This window comes from Diabrotica virgifera, chromosome 3 (assembly GCF_917563875.1).
Source record: "Diabrotica virgifera virgifera chromosome 3, PGI_DIABVI_V3a".
NCBI lineage: Eukaryota > Metazoa > Arthropoda > Insecta > Coleoptera > Chrysomelidae > Diabrotica > Diabrotica virgifera.
In genome coordinates, this window is record NC_065445.1 from 24,242,869 (window position 1) to 24,265,978 (window position 23,110).

Consider the following 23,110-nt stretch of genomic DNA (forward strand, 5'->3'; position numbering starts at 1 on the left):
CATTTACAGGTACGTGCTGTAATAACAAATATGCCAAAATTCTTCAGGTTTTAAAGAGATATGAGGAATAGTATACCTGGAAGATACAGTTATTATGCCTGGAAAACGGAAAAACAAAACACGCTTGCTTCATATGCAATAAATATATGTGTTAGGAACACGTTACAGATATTTGTCGATCTTGTCATGAAAATGTCCAACATGAGTAATGGGAGTTTTCTCAATTATTGTGTAACTATTGTCTTATAGACATTTTAATATAAAAATTGTCTGATTAAAATTAAAATTATTATACGTTTCTTGTAGATACTATATATGTGGGTATTACTAATCCTTAAAGCCTAAGTTGTTGTTCACTAATAAAAGGTTTTTGTATCATATTTATTCCAATAAAAAATGTTCAATAAATACCGGTCTTTTGGACCGCCCTGACTAAATCTTTTTTTCTTTTAAATATTGTGTTCAATACTACTTTGTATAGCATATATCTGTAACACAAAAAAAGTAAGAAGTAACTATTTTTCAAAGAACAGTATTTTTTATGATTATATTGGTAAGAATCTATCAATTGTACAATCGAATTAGAGGCTTAAAGGCACGTGCAAATTACTAAAAAACTCATCAAAAAGTGGAATGTTTAGGATAAAGGTGCACATCGGTGTTAACCCCGCCTTGACCAGGTGTATGCGGGTGATTTAAAATTAAATGGATATTATACTTACAAATTGTTCCCTTCAGTTTCAACAAAAATATCAACAAAGTTACCACCTTTTTTAAATGTAGTGTAAAAGAAAACTCTAGTGCAAGTCGTACAAATTTTTTATGGTTTTGTGTTTTCCAGTTGTTATGGTAAATTAATTTCTATCTTATTATGTGTCTAAATTTATATTTCTCTTACCTATATAATTCATGTAGTATATTTCATGTATACATATGTAGTATTATATTTCATGAATTTGTAACTATTTTGGATTAGGAACGAAAGCTTTGACTTAAAGGGCACGCTGTATTGAGATATACCTATAAAGACCAATAGTCTAAGATGTGCCGGACATGTGATACACAGTAACGACAATCGTCTTATAAACAATGTGTTGTGGGAAAGATAAGATGGAAGAAGGTCCAGGGGCGTAACAGAGACCCCCGCAGCATTATGCTTGCGGGGGGCCCAATATGTCAGGGGCCCCATCTTGTCATCTTATACATATATGTGAAAATGTGTTATTGTTGTATTATTACATACGCAACGTTTTTTAAGCAATGCTGTATTGAAATTGAAGTTGCCCATCAGATAGACATGTATTAAGAAAATTGTACATATATTTGCTGATAGTTAGCAGTTCACGAAGAAAGTTGTTCATATCATACTATGTAATAATGTAATCATTTATTAATTTTAATTCTATTTTATTCTATTCCACTAAAGATGAAAAATGTAAGTTGTCATAAACACAGTACATGAATAATAGCCCAATAAATAACCGTTTTGGAGTTTTATCAGCATCACTACGTATCTGCTTGAAAATTTGCGACAATTCACGACCCGAAGGGGAGTAAAGTAATGTCAAAGTGTCACGAGGGCCAAACAAATCGGTAATTTTTAAATGCTCGAGTGTAATTCGGTAAGATTATTTCATGAATAAAACTGTTTTTTAAATCATTTTAACTAATATGTTATTGATATCTTTGTCTGAATATTTGCTAAACTTGTTCATGGTGTTCTATTTGACAAGTTGTAAAACATTAATTATTGTCATTAATGTCACTGAATGTTCATTTCTGCGTAGCAAGCAAGGACATCTGACGTAATACTTGACGACGGGAAATTATCGAAAAAAAAATTCCGCTGTAATTTTTATTCTTGTAGGTCTATTCTATTGGTCAGAATCTATATTCGAAAAAATATTTTTAGCAAAAATGTAGCTTATAAAAGAAATCGACACAGTAAAAGCAACGTTGTAGTGCATGAAAAATGATTCTTATTCGTCCAACTCCGAATCGAATATTTCAACGTGAAATAATAAAAAAAATGAAGCACTTTCCGGGGAAAATTCATTAAAACTTTTTTGAAATGTTTAAAAACAAGCTTTATTTTTATTTTTTATAGAATCTTTTTGTATAGCGTTTCATAGCAAGCTTCTAACATCAAAACTAAGCGAGCTAGCTCAAAATAAAGTTGGCCCCTTTTTTTGGTAAAAAAAAACGTGAAGATCTCTCCCTATTTAGTACCCCAAATAAAGTTAATGGTTAACGCTTTACCATTTTCACGGTTATTTCACGTTGAAATATTCGATTTGGAATTTGGCTAATAAGAACAACTTTTCATGAGCTACAATTTTGCTTTTACTGGATCAATAGACTTAATTTTTATCATTTTTTATAAGCTACATTTTTCTCAAGAATTTTTTCTTTCGATCTTGAGTTATTTGCAACCATCTGAAAACGTGTTTTTTTTTTGTTAAACAATAAACATTTTCACTCGTAAATAATGTAAAAAGTACTGAGTTGACCACTTCGGTGGTGACACTGAAAATTACATGATATCGCCGTATTTCTCGTTCATTTAGTGGGCTATTACACATATAGTCGGTTCGCAAAACTCAGACACAATTGGCTAGAGATTTTAGTAGGTAATTTTTTTGTTTTTGGCCAATTTTGTCAAAATTGGCAAAATTACTAATTGTTTAAGTAATTATTAGATAACTATTGATTAATTATTTTTTGCCAATTTTACCAAATTGCCAAAATTACTTACTAAAATCACTAGCCAGTTGTGTCTGAATTTAGCGAACCGACTATATAAGTTTTTGTTACACATGTCGTATGTAGTAATTTTTTAAGGGGGGCCCCATTTCCAATTATGCGGGGGGGCCGACGGATTTTGTTACGCCACTGAGAAGGTCTGTAGGACGGCCTAGAAAAAGGTGGGAAGATGTATTCAGAGAGGATCTGGATAGAATTGGAGTGTTACAATGAAAAATAGTGGCACATGCCTGACAAACCTGAAACCTGAAAGACTCACGAAGAGTTGTAACGTTGTTGATACTGTGATGAAGTTACTTTATTCCAGAACTTCTTTCGTGAGGTTTCCTAAATATTCCAGTTTCACTAAATCAAAAAATATTACTAGCCCTATTTCGTTAAATTGCATTATAACTTCCTTTCAGGTTCAGGTTTAAGATTCTATGTGAAAGTAAATAGGTACTTTGATAAATATTGTTTATTCATATTGTGGCGTTTTTGATAAAAATTTTGATAGGTATCTGTTGAGTCATTATGTCGTTTCTGAACCTCCTTGTTCCTTTTGGTGGCTGAAAATAGGTTCATTCACTATACACTTTAACGAAGAACCAATTCTGTTATTCCATCCTCTCCTGCCTGGGATCTAATTTACCATCACTCAGCTGTTCTTTTAATTTGCTGTATATGCGCGAATGAATGGTAGCAAGCAGTGGCGGCTCGTGATTTTTACAATAGGGGAGGCTATACCTAACTGTAAAATATCTAGACAAAGTTGCAATAGCAAAAAAATGCGCCAAAAAATGTAATTTAAGGCCCCATTTTTTGACCATTTTTTATTTACATTTCATAATATCATCCTAATTCATAATTTCATGATATCATATCATTTTAAAAATAGTTAGTCTAATTGTAAAAGTTTAATACCAAAGTTTGTGTCGTTTATTTGTTAACAATTCCATCTATTTGTAAATAGATACCTCGCATATCAAAATAAATACAGATTTGAAGTTTTGCAGTCCATACATAATGAAGCTTCAAATTTTTTAAGATACTCAACTGAATTTTTTTAATTCTAAACGCGGCCTACTGCGAATTCAAAGACACCATAAATTACCGATATTTTGCTTTGAGTTAGAGATATCGGAAAAAGTTATTTGAGCAAGTTGTTCCAAATATTATTATAACCCCACATACCAAATTTCATAACAAAATTCGCACTTTTAGATTTTTCATTATTTTTAGTCAGGACCCTAAAATTCGTTGTCCCGAGACGCACGCAACCACGCAACGGAGCCGAGAAGCTATTCTGCCTCCCTTGGTATATCTCCGGGCAGCGTGTGATGGCACCGTAGATGCCACTGTTAGGAGACCGGGTCTCCTTAAACGCCTGCTGCGCTGCACGGAGCATTAGCAACGGAGACTGTTGGGCTTCTCGGCTCCGTGCTCCTTTCATATATCTCGGGATAACTCAGGGTCCTGCCTACAATAATATGTAATAAAACTGAGACGCGATCATGCGTTCTAATGCTAATGCTCCGTACGTATGGATAATTAGTGATAATATGGAATTTACACGTTGTATAATAGTGAGAGTTGTACTTGTTGTTTTCGCGATTCATGCAAAACAGTGTAGAGTGTGTAAAAAATTTATGGGGAGGCTGAGCCTCCCTTGCCTCCTCTGACGAGCCGCCACTGGTAGCAAGGTATATTTTAAGTACATGGGTCTTCAAATTAATTAATCTATGTTCTTCACATTTTCTAGCATTGTCTTTTTTGGGAAGTGGAATGAATATTGATAGTAGCAGTCTTTTGGTAAGTAACCAATCTCATATATGTTGTTCAATAGCTTCACAAGAGCTGTGATTTGGTGTGTGCACCATGCACCTCATCAGGTCCTGATGATTTTCCATCTTTAATTCGCTTAATGGCCATAGTTACTTCTTAGTTTGTTATTTCTGGGCCAGAGAGATTGTCAGTGGCGACGCGTGACTTTTTCTAAAGTGTTACCAAACCCAGATGTAAAAAACTTTGTTTAAAAGAACCTCGCAAATATAAGTTTTTGTTTATTTTATTTGGAAAAATGTTAATAACAGAATCGTAAAAAGAGGGTTCTGTCATTAATCCATTTAAAAAGCGTTACTCAATGAAAATTAAAGAAAATGACATTCGATCTTGTAATTGGGCATTTCTTTGACATGTTTTAACCCGTTTGGATGCACTTGTAGCCGGAATTATTCAAAATAGGTTTGCCAATTAAAAGAGTTCCTGAAAAGCATTATCAAGTTCTGAAGACGTTAAATATTGATACAATTCTTGTACATTTTTTTTAATATAATCTGGATCACTATAAAGAACTGACAATTCTGTTTTTTAACTTTGCTGTGTCAAATTTTTGCCCATATAGCTGTACAAATTGATGAAAGGCCCTATCTGAAAATTTTTTGTTTTAAATTAGAAAACCTATTTTGAAGTTGGATAATCATAGTGTCCAAAAATTTCAAAAAAAAAGTCGTCAACTACACTCATCCATGTGTAATTGCTCGCACAGTGTAATAGGTAAGTAACCATTGTAACCATTCCAAAAGTGGTAACAAGAATACTAATATCCACGACACGAGCCGTCTTCGACCGTCCGACCGATCGCCGATGGACCTTCATTTGTATCCACATTTAAAAGTGGTAACATTAACCTGCAACGAGTCGCATAAATTCGTGAGTTTTTTCGTGCGTCTAGTTGGCTTTTTAGTGAATTACTATTAACACTCATATTTCTATTGAAAAAAAATAAATAAAACGGGATTATTTCACAGTATGTAGTCATAAAATATTTATTGGCAAGATTTTTAACTGTTACCAATGGTAACAGTGGTTACATGACGCTTCGCCAGCGGGGATTGTCTATTTCAGTCGGTCTGCTTGCTGTAGATTATGTTTCTAATATGTCTTGCATTTTTTTCTTTCTATCTTCTTAATGTATCTTCAATTATAGTCAAAATCTTTCCTTCGATATTTACAACTATTCCTGATTGCGTTGTTTTCTGGTGTTCTGTACCCTGTACCTCGTCAATATATTTGTGTATATGGAAATCGTCATGTTTGCGTTGTACCTAAGGCTTGGAAAACCATAGCACTTTCCATAAAATCTGGTAAAAACTAGAAACAACATCAAGGGCAAGGGAACAAAACATTTTCAATTTTCGTACATTTCTCCATCAGCCATGCTTCCTTTGTTCTTTTTAGTTTCCTTGGTATATTCTTATGCAATTTTTTGTATTCATTGTCATTTCTACCATTTCATTTCCTTCGCTCTTCCATCATCAGCAATATTTTATCTGTCATCCATTCTTGCTTCTTTTCTTTTTTTGATTTAGATATGCATACGAAAGTGTGGCAATAGATGTCTTGATTTCGTTGTACTGTTCTTCTTTGCCGCTACGCTGCTAGTAGGTAATGTCTTCAACTATTTTCTTTTCGCAAAATTCCTATTAACCTCTGTTTCTACTTTTTCATGGATGTTATTTTCTTTCAGTAGCTTTATATCTATTTTGGTACCTTATTTTGGTATATGTAGTAGTTTTATTAAGATTGTTTAGTTTAAGATTGGTCATAAATTATACCACAGATTCTGGGGTCAAAAATAGGTTGATTGAACCTTACTTACCTATATACAATAGTGCACACAAAAAAAGTTACAGCCCTTTGAAGTTACAAACTGAAAATCTATTTTTTTTCATATTATATCGAAAACTCTTAGAGATTTTTATTAAAAATGGACATGTGGCATTCTTATAGTAGCAACATCTTAAAAAAAAAATAAAGTGAAATTTGTGCACTCCATAGAAATTTTTTGGGGGTTTTGTTCCCTTAAACCCCCCCAAACTTTTGTGTACGTTCCAATTAAATTATTATTATTGCACTATTAGCCAAACACAATATTTTTAAAACTTTTTCGCCTCTTAGTACTTTTTCGATAAGCCAGTGTTTATCGAGATATTTTGAATATTTGTAGAATCCACCACATTGTTAATAATCTGAAAATTTATTTATAATTTACATTATTAGGTATATTTCGAAAAAGAAGAAACATCTCGATAAAAGGTGACTTATCAAAAAAAGACTAAGAGGCAAAAAAGTTTTAAAAACACTGTGTTTACCTAATGGTACCACAATAATGAATTAATTGGAACGTACACAAAGGTTTGGTCGGGTTTAGGGGTTTAAGGGAACCAAACCCCCATAAATTTTTTATGAGGTGGACAAATTTCACTATAATTTTGTTTTAAGATGTTCCTGCCATAAGAATGCCCCATGTCGATTTTCAATAAAAAATCTCTAATAGTTTTCGATATATTGACAAAATCGATTTTCATTTTGTAAATTCAAAGGGCTGTAACTTTTTTTATGAGCACATTTGTACTAAGGTAAGTTAGGTTCAATCGAACTATTTTCGACTCCAGAATGTGTGGTATAAATTATGACCAATCTTTTCGGGACACAGCCTCTAGACACTATAGATATAAAACTTTCGAATATACGGTATTTAAAAACATATGTTTATTTTCAGATCTTGAGCTCTATGTTGGATCTTTGGTGACAAAGAGAACATCTACAACACTATACATGGCACAAATTATATGCAAGATGTCTTTTTCAAGATAAGCCGCTATATTTTTATTTTAAGGACCATTGTGCGCTATTCAATACTTCAGGTGTTCATTAAGAGGACAAACACAAGCTGAAAAAAGACTAATTTTTGAATGAGCCTTTCACCGTTTAGCCAAAAATAAAAGACAAAACCATGCAGAACGTGCACCATTCCATATCTTGCATGTATTCACAGTATTCTAGACAAAGCGATCCGTGGACGTCTCCCAGAGATCATATATCTACGGCAGATGCCACTTATTCAAAACATCCAACCATCAAAAGACCACTCAGAGAAAAAAATCCAAAAAATGTCAAACACGTGGCGCACAAAGAAAGGCCCCCGCAAGTCGTCGAGAGACGAAACGCGCGAGAAAGAAGAAGAGTCCAAGCTGTCAACATGGCTTTTGTGCGATTGAAAAAGGCCATTCCGTATCAGAATTCGAGGTAATTTGATATGATTTTTTTGAATTTGTCTAATGCGACGAAAGTATGTTAAAGGTCAGATTTCTGATTTCTTTTGTGTTACGAGATCGTGGGTATCTATTATGTCGGAAGCATTTAATATTTTGTCAGTTTAAATACACTAAATTTTCACTAGACATATACAGGGTGATTCATAGATTTTTCACAATATTTTCATTTTTCTCATCGTAGACTACTGGATTAATTTTAGTAGCAATATTAAAGTATGGTTACATACAGGGTGCGCCAAACCTCTTGTTTTCTTTTGTTACGACTAAACTCAATATGATAAATCTGTGTGGACTAGTCTTTGTCGACTATCTTTATCTTGAGATATCAATATTGCGTCGTCTGCGTAACAGAGTATTTTTTACTTTTATGTTTTCCCATTCTATATCCTCTTCCTTTGTTGATTCTTTTGATGATTTCGTCCATGATTAAATTGAAGAATATAGCACTCAATGAGTCGTCCCCTGTCTTATTCCGCTGCCTGTGTCTATAGATTCTGTAAGTTGTCCATCTATTCTGACTACAATTTTTTTGTTTTGGTAGATGTTTTTTATAGCTTTTATGATATTTAGGAGAACTTCTCTGCTATACAGAACTACTATAATGAAGACTGATTTCATCTTTGAGGCTTACTATGTCAAATGCTTTCTTCAAGTCAATCAGACACAAAAATGCTGGTCTATTACTCTCTAGTTATTTTTTTAGAAATTTACTTTATTAGTCTAGTCGCAACATAGGGGGTCCCGTGGACACTTTTAGTTCACCGCGATTTGATGGTGGTATTATAGGTTTTTTGAGTCACTGAATCCAATAGAAGTGGTCTGGAAGCCCAAATGTGTTGCGTTTAATTGTTATTAACAAATTATAGTAAAATTAGGTGTTTTTCAGGAATTATTAGAAGCCCTGTAAATAAATCGATAGTGTTAAGGTCTTTTCTGGTGTATTTTTGGTCGCTAAATCGAATGCGACTAGTCGTGATTACTCAAAATGTGTTCTTATTTTGTTAATAACAAAATATATGTTTATTCGCCGAAAAGCTCGAAATGTGTTATCTACAGCAAGTTTGTAGTCTTTTTCATAGTATTTTTATAAGCTAAATCAATTGTCACTAGCCGTGATAGCGTAAACCACAAACCATACATAATACCACGTTCCGACTTTGTTATTAATAAATTATTGCAAAAATAACGGTTTATAGTACGTTTACTCTACTTTTGCTCTAAATTTTAAAAAACCACTTAGAATGACATGGAATTTGGCATGCACGTAGCTAACATGTCAAACAAATCAAGTGATCTGGGGGTGACTTTCACCCCGTTTCGGGGGTGAAAGAAGAAACCTTTAAAATAAGTCCGGAATTGGATAAACTGATTAATTCTAAGCAACGTTTGTTCTATACAGTTTTTGCACTAAGGCAATACTTTTTGAGTTATTTGCGAGTGAATATGTTAATTTTTCAACAAAAAAAAACCAAATAACTCGAAAAGTATTGACTTAGTGAAAAAACTGTATAGAACAAAAGTTGCTTAGAATTAGTCAGTTTATCCACTTCCGGACTTATTTTAAAGGTTTCTTTTTTCACCCCCGAAAAGGGGTGAAACTCACCCCCATGGTAAAAACAGACATCGGCACAATATCACTTGTTTTGTTTGACATGTTAGTTAGGTGTATGCTAAATTTCATGCCAATCCAACTGGTTTTTTAAAATTTAGAGCAAAAACCGTGAGTGAACTTACTATAAACCGTCATTTTTGCAATAATTTATTATCTAATAACAAAGTCGGAACGTAATGTAAGCTGTCACGACTAGCGACAATCGATTTAGCATATAAAAATAATATGAAAAAGACTACAAACTTGCTGTAGATAGCGCATTTCGAGCTTTTCGGCGAATAAACTATTATTTTGTTATTAACAAAATAAGAACATATTTTGAGTAATCGCGATTAGTCGCATTCGATTCAGCGACTAAAAATACACCTGAGAAGACCTTAACACTATCAATTTATTTACAGGGCTTCTAATAATTCCTGAAAACCACCTAATTTTACCATAATTTGTTAATAACAATTACACGCACCACATTTGGGCTTCCAGACCACTTCCATTGGATTCAGCGACCCAAAAAACCTATAATACCACCATCAAATAACTAAAAGTGTCCACGGGACCCCGTATGTTGCGACTAGACACTAGACTATATTAGGAATATTGCATCTGTAGACGATCTTCCAATACGAAAACCCTATTGTTTATTGTTCATCTGGTTTAACTTATCTTCTGGTTCATTAATTCTTGTAAAATTTTAGTTGTTAGTTTTAGGAGGGTAAATAAGTAGAATTAGTTTACTTGTCCTCTATTCTTCCGGTATTTTAATGTGCTTTATTTTGTTAGGTAATTAATGTTGTTCATTGTTCTCTCATTGCAGCTCCACACTATTTCAGTAATTCGTTTGGTATTCCGTATTTACCAGCAGCTCTTCTGTTCTTCAGCTTTTAGAACTTCTTGTGTATTCATATTAACTTTTTGGTGGTAATTTCTGGTGTTTCTGGTTCTAGCGTCATTTGTTTTTCCTCTGCATAGAACTTTTTTAGATAGTCAATCCATGTATCATTTCTCTGTGTTTTGGTTCTATTAGTTCCTTTACCTCCGTTCTTTGACCTCATGGAAGTGTTATAACAGAAAATAGAGGCACGTAAGATAATATTCCACAATAATACTCCATATTACAGAATATGCGTATCTCTATCTATATGAACTTTGCATTTAAACAAAATCTATTGAAATACCGAAGGTCGCAAAATCTTTTTGATAAACGAGAAAAACGGAAATGCCAAAAATGTGCAATCGCTAGAGGAAGTCGATTATGATTGTGAATTTGTTTTTAGAGGAAAGAGACTTAGTAAGGTAAAAACTCTGCAAAACGCGATTAGATACATCCAGGAACTGGAAATTGTATTACAAGATGCCCAGATAAATGAGTGCTACTATAAAAACGTAAGTATTTAGGTGATATTATATCTATTAGGTACGTGATTTATAAATCAAAATATTTTCTATCCATAACATTAAATAGAAAAACAACATGATAAGAACAGGGCCGTAAGTACGATGTTAGGGGCCCCGGGGCAAACGTGATCTGGGGCCCCCCTGCCGGGAGGTATAGGTGTTTGCCCCCAGCGGAAGGGGGGGCTAAACCATCCAGTCTCTCATCTGGAAAACGTTTTAAGTTGATTGCTTCGTTCTGAAGGTCTTGTTCGTTTGCATTCAAAACAAAATCAGGTTTAACCATTATTCGGTACGTATCTAACACTGTTTTCATTCCTTGAAAGGGAGTGTCTAGCTGATGGCATAATGTGTCGATCATTGAGTAAAACACGGTTACCCTAAAAAGCATAACTTGAGTTCTTGAAGTGTTTCATCTTCGCACAGTTCATCGAAATGTTCTTTCGTCTTCTGCATTCTTTTTGGAACGAACCCTACTGGTATTCCCCAACGTTGACACATATTTGAAGCCTCTTTAAAGAAGGTTTCAAATTGTCCTCTCGTTTAAGTTAGTTTTAAGAGGCCCTCTTTAAGTAAACTGTAATTATAAATATTACATTATAAATATTACAAATATTCTAATTGCAGTGTTTTCGACTATCTTGAGGACTTCAAGGATATTATTTTGCACAATTAGTCACAAAACAAATTTGAATGATTCTAGTTCCTTTTTCAGTTGTGCTGCTTTGTCTCTTTAATTTCTTTTGTTACTTGTCAGAACTGGACTTGAAAGGCACTTCAAAACATCGCAAAATCTCTGTTTCAATGCATTGACTGCATCGAATCTTCCAGCTCAGCGTGTTGGATTGAGACGTTTTAGAATCACTTTCGAGAAACATCTTTCAGATTGGTATGACGACTACAGTGCCTCCCAACGAACTATATTGTTCGTTGGTAGTTAAAAAAATAGGAAAATATGAAGGTACATTTACAGAAAATGCAGGAAGAGGTAAACCAGATTGATAAGGAGATACATAAAATTGAAAAGGTGGAAGAAAAATTGGAGAATGCGTTAAAATTCGATATGGAAAAAGTGGAAGAATAATTTAAGGAGATAGGAAAATGTCAAAAAGGAGGAGACCGTCGGGAAGTAAATTGTATACAGCTCTAATGAGAGCAGAATCCAATTTGGCGGGGATATTAAAAAACGACATTCGGTACCTTCTATTAAAATCTTAAAAAACAAATTCCAACATATGCAAAACTTCGAAGACTGCAAAGAAATTATAAGAAGCCATCTAAAAGACGGAGCTGCTTTGTGCTTTGAAAGCAAAGAAAATGAGGTGATTTCATGGAGAGATTTTGAGAGAAAAATTTTTATAATGGTGCAGGTGAAACAGGTTAAAATCAATAATTGAAATTGTTAGAATTAATATGCCGTGTAATCGGACAACTCGAAGTAGAACTTGACACTAAAAGTACTTTGAAAAGTTTATTTGACCTCGTTAAAATCTATACACGGCAACCAAACGGAGTGCCCCTTTGGCCGGCGGCCCCGGTTGCCCCAATGGCAGTTATGGCCCTGGATAAGAATAGTAACATGACAGTGTTTATTTCATATCCACTTCTTGCAGTTTCTTCTGGTCTGCACTTATTGCTATCACTTCATCGATTGTCTTTTGTCTTTTTTGTTCAATTTCATTTATATTATATATCAATTTTTTCTTTGGTCTTCTTTTTTCTTTTATTTGTTCTCACCATATTTGGGCTAAGAGTAAATATTGTGTGCAGCAGTTATGCAAAGTGTACGTATTGGTTAAAGCGAAATATGAGGAGGTGAGTTGTCTTACGTTACTCTGCTCAGCCCAGTGGCGGATCTAGACATTTGTCTTGGAAGGAAAAATTTGGCTTGGGGGGGGGGAACTTCCATTGAAACAACAAACAAAAAAACATAAAAAGATAAACCCAAACATATAAAAGACATAAATAATATACAGTGGAACCCCGATAAGTCGGCCCCCGATAACCCGGAACTCCGTCTAACCCGGACCGATTTTTATCAGACAAACATTTCAACAATAAAAATGTATTGCTGTTACAAAATCTCGTAAACCTAATTCATTCATTTGGTGACGTCAATATACGAACGAAACGATTGATGAATCCGACATTACTGAAAATATCAGGGCAATCAGGGTGCAGATGGGACCCTGTCGCGCAATTCGCAGCAAATAAAATAGTCGTATGTTTTTGGCTTCATTTTATTTCGTTTATACATACGCATTTTCAAGGTTCACGAGGTTTTGTACCAACTCTATGTAATATAATATTTGAGAGATAATGGAACCGGATTGAACTACATATAACATAGTAAAAATGACTCATGGTACACCACATTCATTGTCGAAAACAACATGCACCTGTATTATCCTTTATTTTTTTGAAACTGTCTGTGTTAGCATTGTTTAGAAAAGACTATTAAAATTCTTTTTTTAACAATGGTCTTAGTCATCACTTTTATTAAATAACATAACATCAGAGACGGTATTATGTGTAGTAAAGTCGTATTATTGTTCGCTTCCGTTTTGTAATCGTTCGTAAATTTATTCAGATTTTGTGTTTGTGTGTCTTTTGTCTATAAGGGCAACAAAACGTAAAAATGTTGTAGTGACAATGGAAAAGAAACTAGAAGCATTAAGTAGAATTGATAAAGGTGAATCTTGCAGCATTATATTATGGTGTCGGTACATCTACAGTATCGGATTGGAAGAAAAATAGAACTAAAATCGAAGAATTTTTTTTTTCAAAATGATAACAAAAGACAGTTTAATCGGTGCAAAGCTAATAAAGCTAAGAATGAGACTTTTGACGACGCTTTGTATGTGTGGTTTTGTGTGGAATGCGAACGTGGTTTACCAGTGTCTGTGTGACAATTATAACGGAGTTTATCTGTAAGCATACCATATTTTATTAATTTTTACCATTTTCTCCGGCTAACCCGGATTTTCGATAACCCGGATCGGCCGCGGTCCCAATTAATCCGAGTTAACGGGGTTCCACTGTACATGCATTAAGTTTTCCCAATTTTCACATGTCTATGGTTTAAGATTCAGCTCAACTAATATATTTTTATGTTTCAACAATTTTTTTCTTTAATTTTGGACCTTGTTAGGAGGTAAATACCCCTATTTTTCCTCCCCGTAGATCCGCGACTGGCTCAGCCGACGATTTCTAATCATGTTAAACATTACAAGTTCTCGGGAATGGTGCTATCTTCAGCATGTTTGATTTATTCTGACTGCTTCCTGCGATATTCCAGAGCGATCGTTTCTAGAGTATTGATTGAGTTTCTAGAGAGAAGTACCTACTCATCAAATAGAACTTTTTTGGGAAATTTTGGTGAATATCTGCCCTGCCCTCGGCGATGGCATAATGTCTTAAGAATCTATTTTGCTGTGATCTTCGGACTTTGGACAGCTCTTAGGGATGTATTTTTTAACTGGATTCGATTTTGGATTGTAGGGATGTTGGCTAGATGGTGTATTTTTGCTGAAAAATAGTCTCGAAGTTTGCCTATAATCCTACGCAGGAATTATCTCTTTGTTGCTGTGGGTTGTTCATATTGCGTTTGTCGTTTGTTTAGTGTAGGCCAGAATCTCGCTGTAGAATAGGTCTGATAAAGGTTTTATTTAGAAATTAGAACCACAAAAACATGTAAAGAATATAAATATCTCGGATTTATATCTAAAGAAGGCACTACCAAAAGAGACATCGAGATCAGAACGCAGCAGGGCAAAAAACCGGTAAACATTCTAAACTCCCTACTATGGTCTAAAGTTATAAGAAAAAAACGAAATTGACAATCTATCGTACCTTGGTAAAGCCTATTATGACTTATGGGGCAGAAGTTTGGCAGATCAGGAAGAAAGATCGAAAAATAATAGAAGTAGTAGAAATGGATTATCTAAGCAAAGCGTGTGGTATATCCAAAAAAGATCACATCAGGAATGAAGATATTAGAAGGAGGACAAATACTGTATATTCCAGTGTATATAGAATTGAAACGAGAAAACTAGTCTGATATGGTCAAGTGAAACGAATGAATGAATATAGATGGCCAAAGAAAGCTTTAAATTACATACCACAGCAAAGAAGGGACAGGCCTTCAGTTACCTGGGAAGGAAATGTACGGCACATCATGAGAGATAGAGCCATCAAAGAAGACGAATGGATGGACAGAAAAAGATGGCGATCGAATTGCGAGAAGCGACAGAGGCTGTAGGAACCTCGCTTATAGATAGATGTAGCAGACTACGAAAGTTAGTATTCCCGAATTTTCTGTATAAGTCTTTCAGCAGATTAGCCGGGATTCGGCACCCAGGTAGATCAATAATGATTTGAATTCTCGTCTCTCTCTCTCTTTCCTTGAGAATTTGGTTGTCTACTTATGTAATTATTAGCACCACTTTGTAAGAGGTAGTTCTGCTTTTGAATACATAATGTAGCTACTGTGTTGTTCTGAAGCTATTTTCTTGTGGCATTTTTGCAATTAACTAGTTTTGATGAAAAATAAGCCACAATTTTACAAAAAAAATGATTTTATTAACGTTTCGACGTCCAAATTGGATGCCTTTGTCAAAATACAAAAAATATTAATAAACTAAAAAAAATGTTGTTGCTTACTAAAAAAATCTTCTAATAATTTATTAAATCTGACTCATTTATATCGGCAATTCAGACATGTAGAGTGATGAGCGTGATAATAACCGGCAAAATAGCTCAAAAGATGGAAAATATAATACATAGCGATACAAAAAGAGATAAAACTAGTGGAGGTGGAAATTATCGTTATAAACGTATTAATTAGCATTACAATACATAGTTTCCCATCTTTAGACGTATCAGGGGAGTATGACAACTGTCACTGTGACAGTAGAATTTTATAAAATACTCCTGTCATAGACGTCTAAAGGTGGCAAACTATCTAATGTAAGGTTAATTAATACGTTTATAACGATAATTTCCACCTCCACTAGTTTCATCTCTTTTTGTTTCGCAATGTGTTATGTTTTCCATCTTTTGAGCTATTTTGCCGGCTATTAGCTTACTCATAACTGTATTATACATTTTAAAGTATGTAGAAGACTTTAAAATGATATTACCAATTTTTATGAGTTGCGTTCCTGGGACGACTTTACTGAAAGATACTTCATTCGATTACATGAAATCAACCCTAACTCAAGAATATCCGCTAAAAAAATCATAGCATGTGATCTGTCTTTAAAAAGACAACCACATGCAACGTGGTTCTAATTATGAAAAGAACAGAAGCGGCTCTAATTATGCTAAATGAAACCATTTGTGTCGCAAATTCCTCGGTAGAATGCAGTAAGATATGGTTACCCATACTAAAAGAGGAAGTCAATAGAAAGAAAATACCACGATTAGTAAGTCAATAACATATCGAGTTAGTACATTTTATATTTTAGTATTATTTATATATCTATATATTATTAATATTATTTATAATTTAAAATAACATATGTACATATTAAGGTCAGAATTTGGTATAAGTTTTGAGAGTAAACTAAAGTAAGAACTAATACTTACTATGTCGGGATAGTATCACGAGATTTTCCGTGGTTCTCCCTCGTTATTTACTATGTAATCTCTAACTCGAGAATATTACTGTCACCGTTGCATGTGGTTGTCTTTTTAAAGACAGATCACATGCACATGCTATGATTTTTTGTGGTGGATATTCTTGAGTTAGGGTTGATTTCATGTAATCGAATGTACTATCTCTATAGTCTCTATAGACTATAGTCCTCCCAGGAGCGCAACTCATAAATATTGGCAATTATCATTTTAAAGTCTTCTACTTTAAAATGTATAATCTATGTCTGAATTGCCGATATAAATGAGTCAGATTAAATAAATTATTAGAAGAATTTTTTTACTAAGCAACAACATTTTTGTTTAATTTATTAATATTTTTTGTATTTTGACAACGGCACCCGATTTGGACGTCGAAACGTTAATAAGATAATTTTTTTTAGTAAAATTGTGGCTTATTTCCCATTAAAAATAGTAGCTACTGCGCTGTCAGACATTAGAAAATTCGGTATAGAATTAGATTCTGTTACATTTTGAATAATAAAGATTTTAAAACCTGACTTTATGTAAACAGGAGATCATAATAAAATGTTTATATTTCACAATAGATTATAGATTATCTATATTAGGTACTCATCTAAAATAGTAACAAACATATTTTACCTATTTTTCTAATTTACCTATTCTTTTTAGGAGAAATATTTCGCATTTGCCAATACCAATGAATTTTATGAAATAATCTAGTCAAGAAGTATTTTCCTAATTGAAACAACAGTATTTTTGTACCAGAGTATTTTTTATATACATACTAATAGTTTTTCCTTATTTATTATATTTTAAGTAAGAATATGTTTTATTTTTAATTATAAGGTATTAATTTTAAGTTTAATTGATATATAAAATGTATAATATATGTATAACATAAAGTCTACAGAATACGACCATACACAACCATGCACGACAGTAGACCAGCATTACCCACCGGAGAACAAGTTTTGACACAGTGGTGCATGGTTCAATGTTGCCTGACCCACAGAAAAGAGCTAAATAAGCATTAAACTTTGCCTGAACGGTGAATAAGAGGCGACAGTATGACACCACTGGCCAAATTATGTTTTAAAGGATGTCTGAAAAATCAACAACTTAGCCATTCTAACTACTAACACATTTTTAGATAAAAACATTGTGTACTCTAGTTTTTCACCAAAATAACGTAAGTAAAATTTGAATTTAGAATGATGTTATTTCGTTAAATCGGTAGCGCACCCAGGGAGGTTTTGGGGTTGTGCCCAAGCCAACCCCCCAGAGGAAAATTTTGGGTGCGCCACTGCGTTAAACAACTTTAATTTATTTAGGATAACATTCTTATTACGATAATAATTAAAGAATGGTATACAGGTATTCTTTGAGGAAGTAATTTAAGTCTCCCTTGAATTGTTAAGTTACAAGTATTAGCTTACAGCATGTTTTCCTTATTAAATTAGAATAATTTATTTGTATTTGTGATTAATTTTCTATACAAACTTGTAAACCGAATCTAGTCATTTTATCAATTAATTGTGTATTATATTATTAAAAATAGCTACTGTGTATTTATTTTTCACATTAATACCTTATGGTAGGGGAGGCCAAGCGGAGATTTTTGCAGTTACTCGAGCGCGTTAGATTATTACATGGGGAGAAACCTTGTACCCTGAAAATGTACCTCTACCATATATTGGCTCTTAATGCAAGGGAGTTCGTTAAGGGGGGACCGAAAAAAAAATCCATCCTTAGAAAAACTCGAAATCGTCAGATTAAAAAAGGTAAGTGAAGTACATGCAAAACAGTGTATATTTCAAAAATCTGACGATTTGAGCGGGGCGTACGGAAATGGGTTAGTCCCAAAGTTTTGCAAGAAAAAAGCTAATATTTCGCGAAATGAATGACAGATCGAAAAACTAAAAAATACACTTGTTCAATATTTTTGAAAAATCTATCGAGTCGCACCAAATCTTAAATAGGAGCCCCCATTTTTTATTGCAGATTTGGATTTCTTACGTAAAATAAGTAACTTTTATTCGAGACATTTTTCTATATCTTTTTGTATAATAATTTTTCTATATAATCTAAAAAAAAAACGATTGTAGGAAATAGAAAATTAAATTAAAAATGGAAAGTCCCCACTAAAATGGAAAACTGAGGGGATATAATCTGGTCTATCATGCTGAAGTAGAGGTTCTTTCTGAGCTTTCCTTAAATATTTTAGGCATATTTTACACTGTTCAACAAAATGTGTTCATAGAATCAGAACTTAAACCTGGCCAATAATAAAGAGTCAGTGCCCTCGCCTTAGATTTCTCAATACCAAGATTTGCACCATTGTGAATTTTGGCCATGATGACTGATTTTCTTAACGACCTTGGAATCATTATTTTTTTATTGTAATACAAAACACCATTATTACAAAATAGATTTTCTTTTATCTTGAAAAATGTTTCAGCTTTCTGGTCCTGATTTATATTATTGGGTCACATACTAGTTTCACAGAAATCCATTATGTGTTTAAGAATTTGGTCACTTTTGTTTCTCTTTTAAGAATCACTGTGTTAGGACCTGACAAGGCGATTCAAATTCTAACAATTGTACTCTTGTGATATCCAATCACAACATCATTATTTGTAGTTTTTAAGAATGCTCGTAACAATAGATCCGCTTACAAGTACTTGCCGGATAAGTATTCAAATTTGAAAATATATTTCCGTAATTTTAGCTTTAGCCTTTGTAAGCGACTACTCACTATGGAAATCTTAACCGCAGATTGAGACTAAAGGCTTATGGGTCAGCTTTTATTAAAATTTAGCAGACCTAATAGATTACTGCTATAATCCCAAAGCCGCGTTAGCGGTATAAAACGGGAGACTATTATTATAAGAAGAAAATAAGTAAAACAGTTACACCTTTTAAGAAACTCCATATTTATTAAAACTGTATAAATAAATAAACAAATAATCTTATTGTTACACAACTAAATAAGTTATTTGGCTTCCTAGATCAACAGTTTGTTTTCCTAATAACAGTTTAAGTTTCGAACCGTCAATCTTGAAGACACTATCAGGTGATACTTGAAGCTTATCCTTAGTTGGTTCATTGAACGCTGGTATTTTTGTAGGCCCAAGAACGGGATCTTCAAACCTCCATAGCTGAATAGATTCTGGTTCTAAAAAGAAATAAAATAACGAAAAATAAAGTGCTAGAGTAACCTCAGAAAGGAATTTTACATAAACTAGATTTATATTAACCACCACCATAACCATTAATACGGAACTTGCATAAAATTTTAAATTCGAAAAAAATGCTATAAATGACAATAGAGACATAATTTAAAATATATGTCAAAGAGAAAAAGTTGTTTTTATCTTACGTTTGGTCCCTAAAGACGATTGAAATCGACAGACAATTCAAATTATAGCAGCCAGCCCAAAACGCGCCCTCATTGGTCGTGACGTCATATCATTATAATGTTTAAGGTCCGCGCCATTAATTCATTACGTTTGATATTCGTTTACTTGTTGTAATCATTCTATGGTGTATCTCAGTTTTATAATACTTCAGATAGTTGCTGTGAACTATATATTTCATAATATTGAGTGTTTTTCTTAAGACAATTTTTTTTTAATGACCGAAGATGGTTTTTCTAAAGGGCAGTATGATAACTTACCCATTATGAACATAAATCTTTATTACTCTGTAGCATTACAAATTTCTGCTACAATGCTTTGTTAAAAGAATTCATTAATTTTATATCCTATCCCAAGAAAAATATCTATTTTTCTAATATATTTGGTGAGTTTATATATTATTAAAATTTCTTAAGCCGCTCCTGTTGGAAATATTTCATATATTTCGCAACATTGTAAAACTTAGGAAAATTCCTATTTATTTGTGTACGCATTTATTAACTACGTAGATAGTTATTGAGAAAACATTCCTTATTCTAGAAGAATTCCTTGAAAAGTCCCGAGTATTTTTCCCTTTCCTTTAAGCGCGAAAAATACTATGATATTATTGGATTAGATTTTAAATATCCTGTAGTTTCTCTCCGCCGATTGGCAATGTTTTCAACTGAAAGAATGATCGGTTTGACGCGAGAGAGACGTGACGATGCAAGAGTTAGTTCTAAAAGCATGTTTGAAAGGTGAAGACCTTTTTCGCTAGAACTCACAAAGAAACGCACTTTACCGGTTTAAAATGGCTTCTTTCGTTATGGTAAAGAAGAAAAGGACTTACATTTTGTCCAGTAAACATTAAGGAATATTGTTGCAAAGTTTCACAGCAATAAGTTGGATATATTTATGTGAAACAGTATTATTGTGACGCAGTTTGGTTTGCCGGTAGAAAAGTGCGTGGTTCCTGTCTTTTTCAGTTTTTATGATGTTATGGTAATATTCCTGTAAGAATTCCTGTATTGAAGTACCCCGATGATATTTTTGATTTAGTATCAAATTATCCTGTTTCCTGTTTGGTTGGAATTGAATGTTTTCCCCCCAATCTTGGATGGAAAATTTTGGTTAAGTTCCAAGGGTGACGAGTGACGATGGATTTTGTTTTTAAAAACAGAGGTATGAAATAATGTTTATTTTAATTAAATTCCAAGTGGATCTAAATTTGGTAAAGGTTTTAAATATTTAAATAGTTTGTTTTCAACATAGTAATTAATGGAAAGTTTTATGTAATGTAAATAAAATGGCAGTGACTTTTGACAGCCATAAGTCAAATTTTTGTTTAGAGATACACTGCTAAAAATAAGGTTAAGAATTGTAAAATCGTATATTTGTTTTATTTATTCATTTCCTGTTTGATAATATGTTTATTCTCAAAGTAAAAATAATAAGGGCTAAAGGTTTGAATAAACATTGTAAAATGTACCTATTCTTATTTCTGTAACCTCTTTTTTAAAAAATTATTAACCCGATGTCTAATACAAATTAAATAAGTTTTAGAATAAAGAAAAAGAAATGGCATAGAAGCCATAGGAAGGTAAATAATAGCCCAGTATAATCCCAACGAGGAATCTAAGATGAATGTCCCCCAATTTGGTTCCCAAAAGTATGGAATATGTCCAGTAAGTACTCGATATGTGAATTTGAGGATTTTTCAAACGGCGTCCAAATTTCTTTAAATAGTAGGAAAGTCCTCAAGTCTGTGTAAGTATCCTTTGCTTATTTGGATAATGTAGTTAGTCTTCTTTAAAACCCTCTTACCCCCCTAACGATTCCACGACCCGCCACCGCACAAAAAATGAGCTGTCGTACGCAAGAAGCTTTATATGCCTGTTCCTTCCTCTTTAGCCCCATTTCGACCCAAAGTATCTATATAGTTAATCTTGTCCTTGATCCCATTAGAGCAGACATGTAAAAACGCTTCAACTCTTATTCTACTTCAGGTGCCATCTCCGCTACGGAGGTTGGCAATCATCATAGATATTTTAATTTTTGAGGTAGTAGCTCTAAATAGTTGTCTTGAGCTGCATTCAAACCGTTCTCTCGGGTTCTTCAGTCATAAAATTCGTCTTCTTCCGATGCTTCTTCTGCCATCTACCTTTCACTGCATTACGAGTCGCAGGATGCCATACTTCTCGCCCCGCATCACATGTCCGAGATACATGTCCGCATCACATTAGTTATTATTATTATGATCAGTTTATTTCAATTTTATGGTAAAAACAGTTCCAGAAAAATATTGTGTAGGTAAATATCATTCAATCTGTAATATACATCTACCAAAATAAACCAAAAAATATATTTTCTTTTTGTTCAAAATACTGGGATTGAATAAATAAATAATTGAATAAATGACATTAAATACTTACATTAAAATTATTTTCACATACATGAAGACTTGAGAATGAACTAAAATGTCTTTAGTGTCCTTTCAACATGCATGTACACTTTATTAAACGCCGTTTCTTATCGACTGGTAATCTAATAAATATTTTATTGGTGTTGTAACGGTTGTACTTTAACACAACGGTACTAAAAAACACTTATAGTATTTACTTTTCAATTCAATACTATTCTTCAAAAACTGTATTAAACTCCAAAGTAAACAAAATGGGATATAATTTTATATGAGACAGGAGAAATTTCATTACAAAAATATTATGATATGGCGTCACAAGGGTTAGCGCGCTATTTCGATCGTTTGAAATGATTTAAATACACAGAAGATTTTAAATTTGTACTTCTAAGTTATTATGAGGTCTTGAGACGTGACATTTTGGAAATCTTATTTTTAAACGAAGCAGAACATTATTGTGCAATAAAACAAAAATGTGCAAGTTCCCTATTTAGGACCCGATGCCTCAAATATATACAAAAAAACTTACTTTTCATAGCTTTACTATCTTTGGCGAGCCTTTGCACGACTTTTTCGTAAGTATCTCCGTCACTAACGGTCAGCACCTTTGAAAAGAGCCCATTCTGTGGGACAGGATTTATAAATTCTAATTTAATACCTGGTTTTGTAGAAAACAGTACAAAAGGAGAGCCTGGACAGCACTCTTTCATCTTCTCAGTTGCTTCTGGGTCATCAGTATACTTAATGATAACTTCTTCGAGCTGTAAAAAGAAAGTATTTAAATAGTTTAATAGTCGATGTATTGGACACA

The 23,110-nt window shown here is 33.3% G+C and overlaps 2 protein-coding genes across 2 annotated transcripts in view; one reads left to right on the forward strand and one right to left on the reverse strand.

Moving 5' to 3' along the window:
• Window positions 1-750: 750 nt before the first annotated feature.
• LOC114349500 (achaete-scute complex protein T8-like) lies at window positions 751-17,996 on the forward strand. The gene is made up of 4 exons (XM_028299895.2): window positions 751-849; window positions 7,307-7,833; window positions 10,749-10,857; window positions 17,155-17,996. The coding sequence occupies exons 2-4, from the start codon at window positions 7,541-7,543 to the stop codon at window positions 17,203-17,205; spliced, it is 453 nt and encodes a 150-aa protein (XP_028155696.1). The 5' UTR covers window positions 751-849; window positions 7,307-7,540; the 3' UTR covers window positions 17,206-17,996.
• A 1,403-nt stretch (window positions 17,997-19,399) lies between these two features.
• Window positions 19,400-23,110, reverse strand: part of LOC114349515 (leucine--tRNA ligase, cytoplasmic) — a 42,021-nt gene continuing 38,310 nt past the window's right edge. The window contains exons 14-15 of the mRNA XM_050647817.1: window positions 22,829-23,060; window positions 19,400-19,660 (exon numbers count right to left, since the gene is read on the reverse strand). Coding sequence (XP_050503774.1) covers window positions 19,461-19,660; window positions 22,829-23,060 — 432 coding nt within the window. The 3' untranslated portion in view covers window positions 19,400-19,460. The remainder of the gene's footprint in view (window positions 19,661-22,828; window positions 23,061-23,110) is intronic.

Bases quoted from the DNA above. Each gene is read 5' to 3' on its own strand.
- LOC114349500 (XM_028299895.2), top strand. From the start codon at position 7,541: ATGCAGAACGTGCACCATTCCATATCTTGCATGTATTCACAGTATTCT. The intron at 7,834-10,748 runs GTAATTTGATAT...ATTTGTTTTTAG, and splicing joins ATTCCGTATCAGAATTCGAG to AGGAAAGAGACTTAGTAAGG. The intron at 10,858-17,154 runs GTAAGTATTTAG...TATTCTTTTTAG, and splicing joins ATGAGTGCTACTATAAAAAC to GAGAAATATTTCGCATTTGC.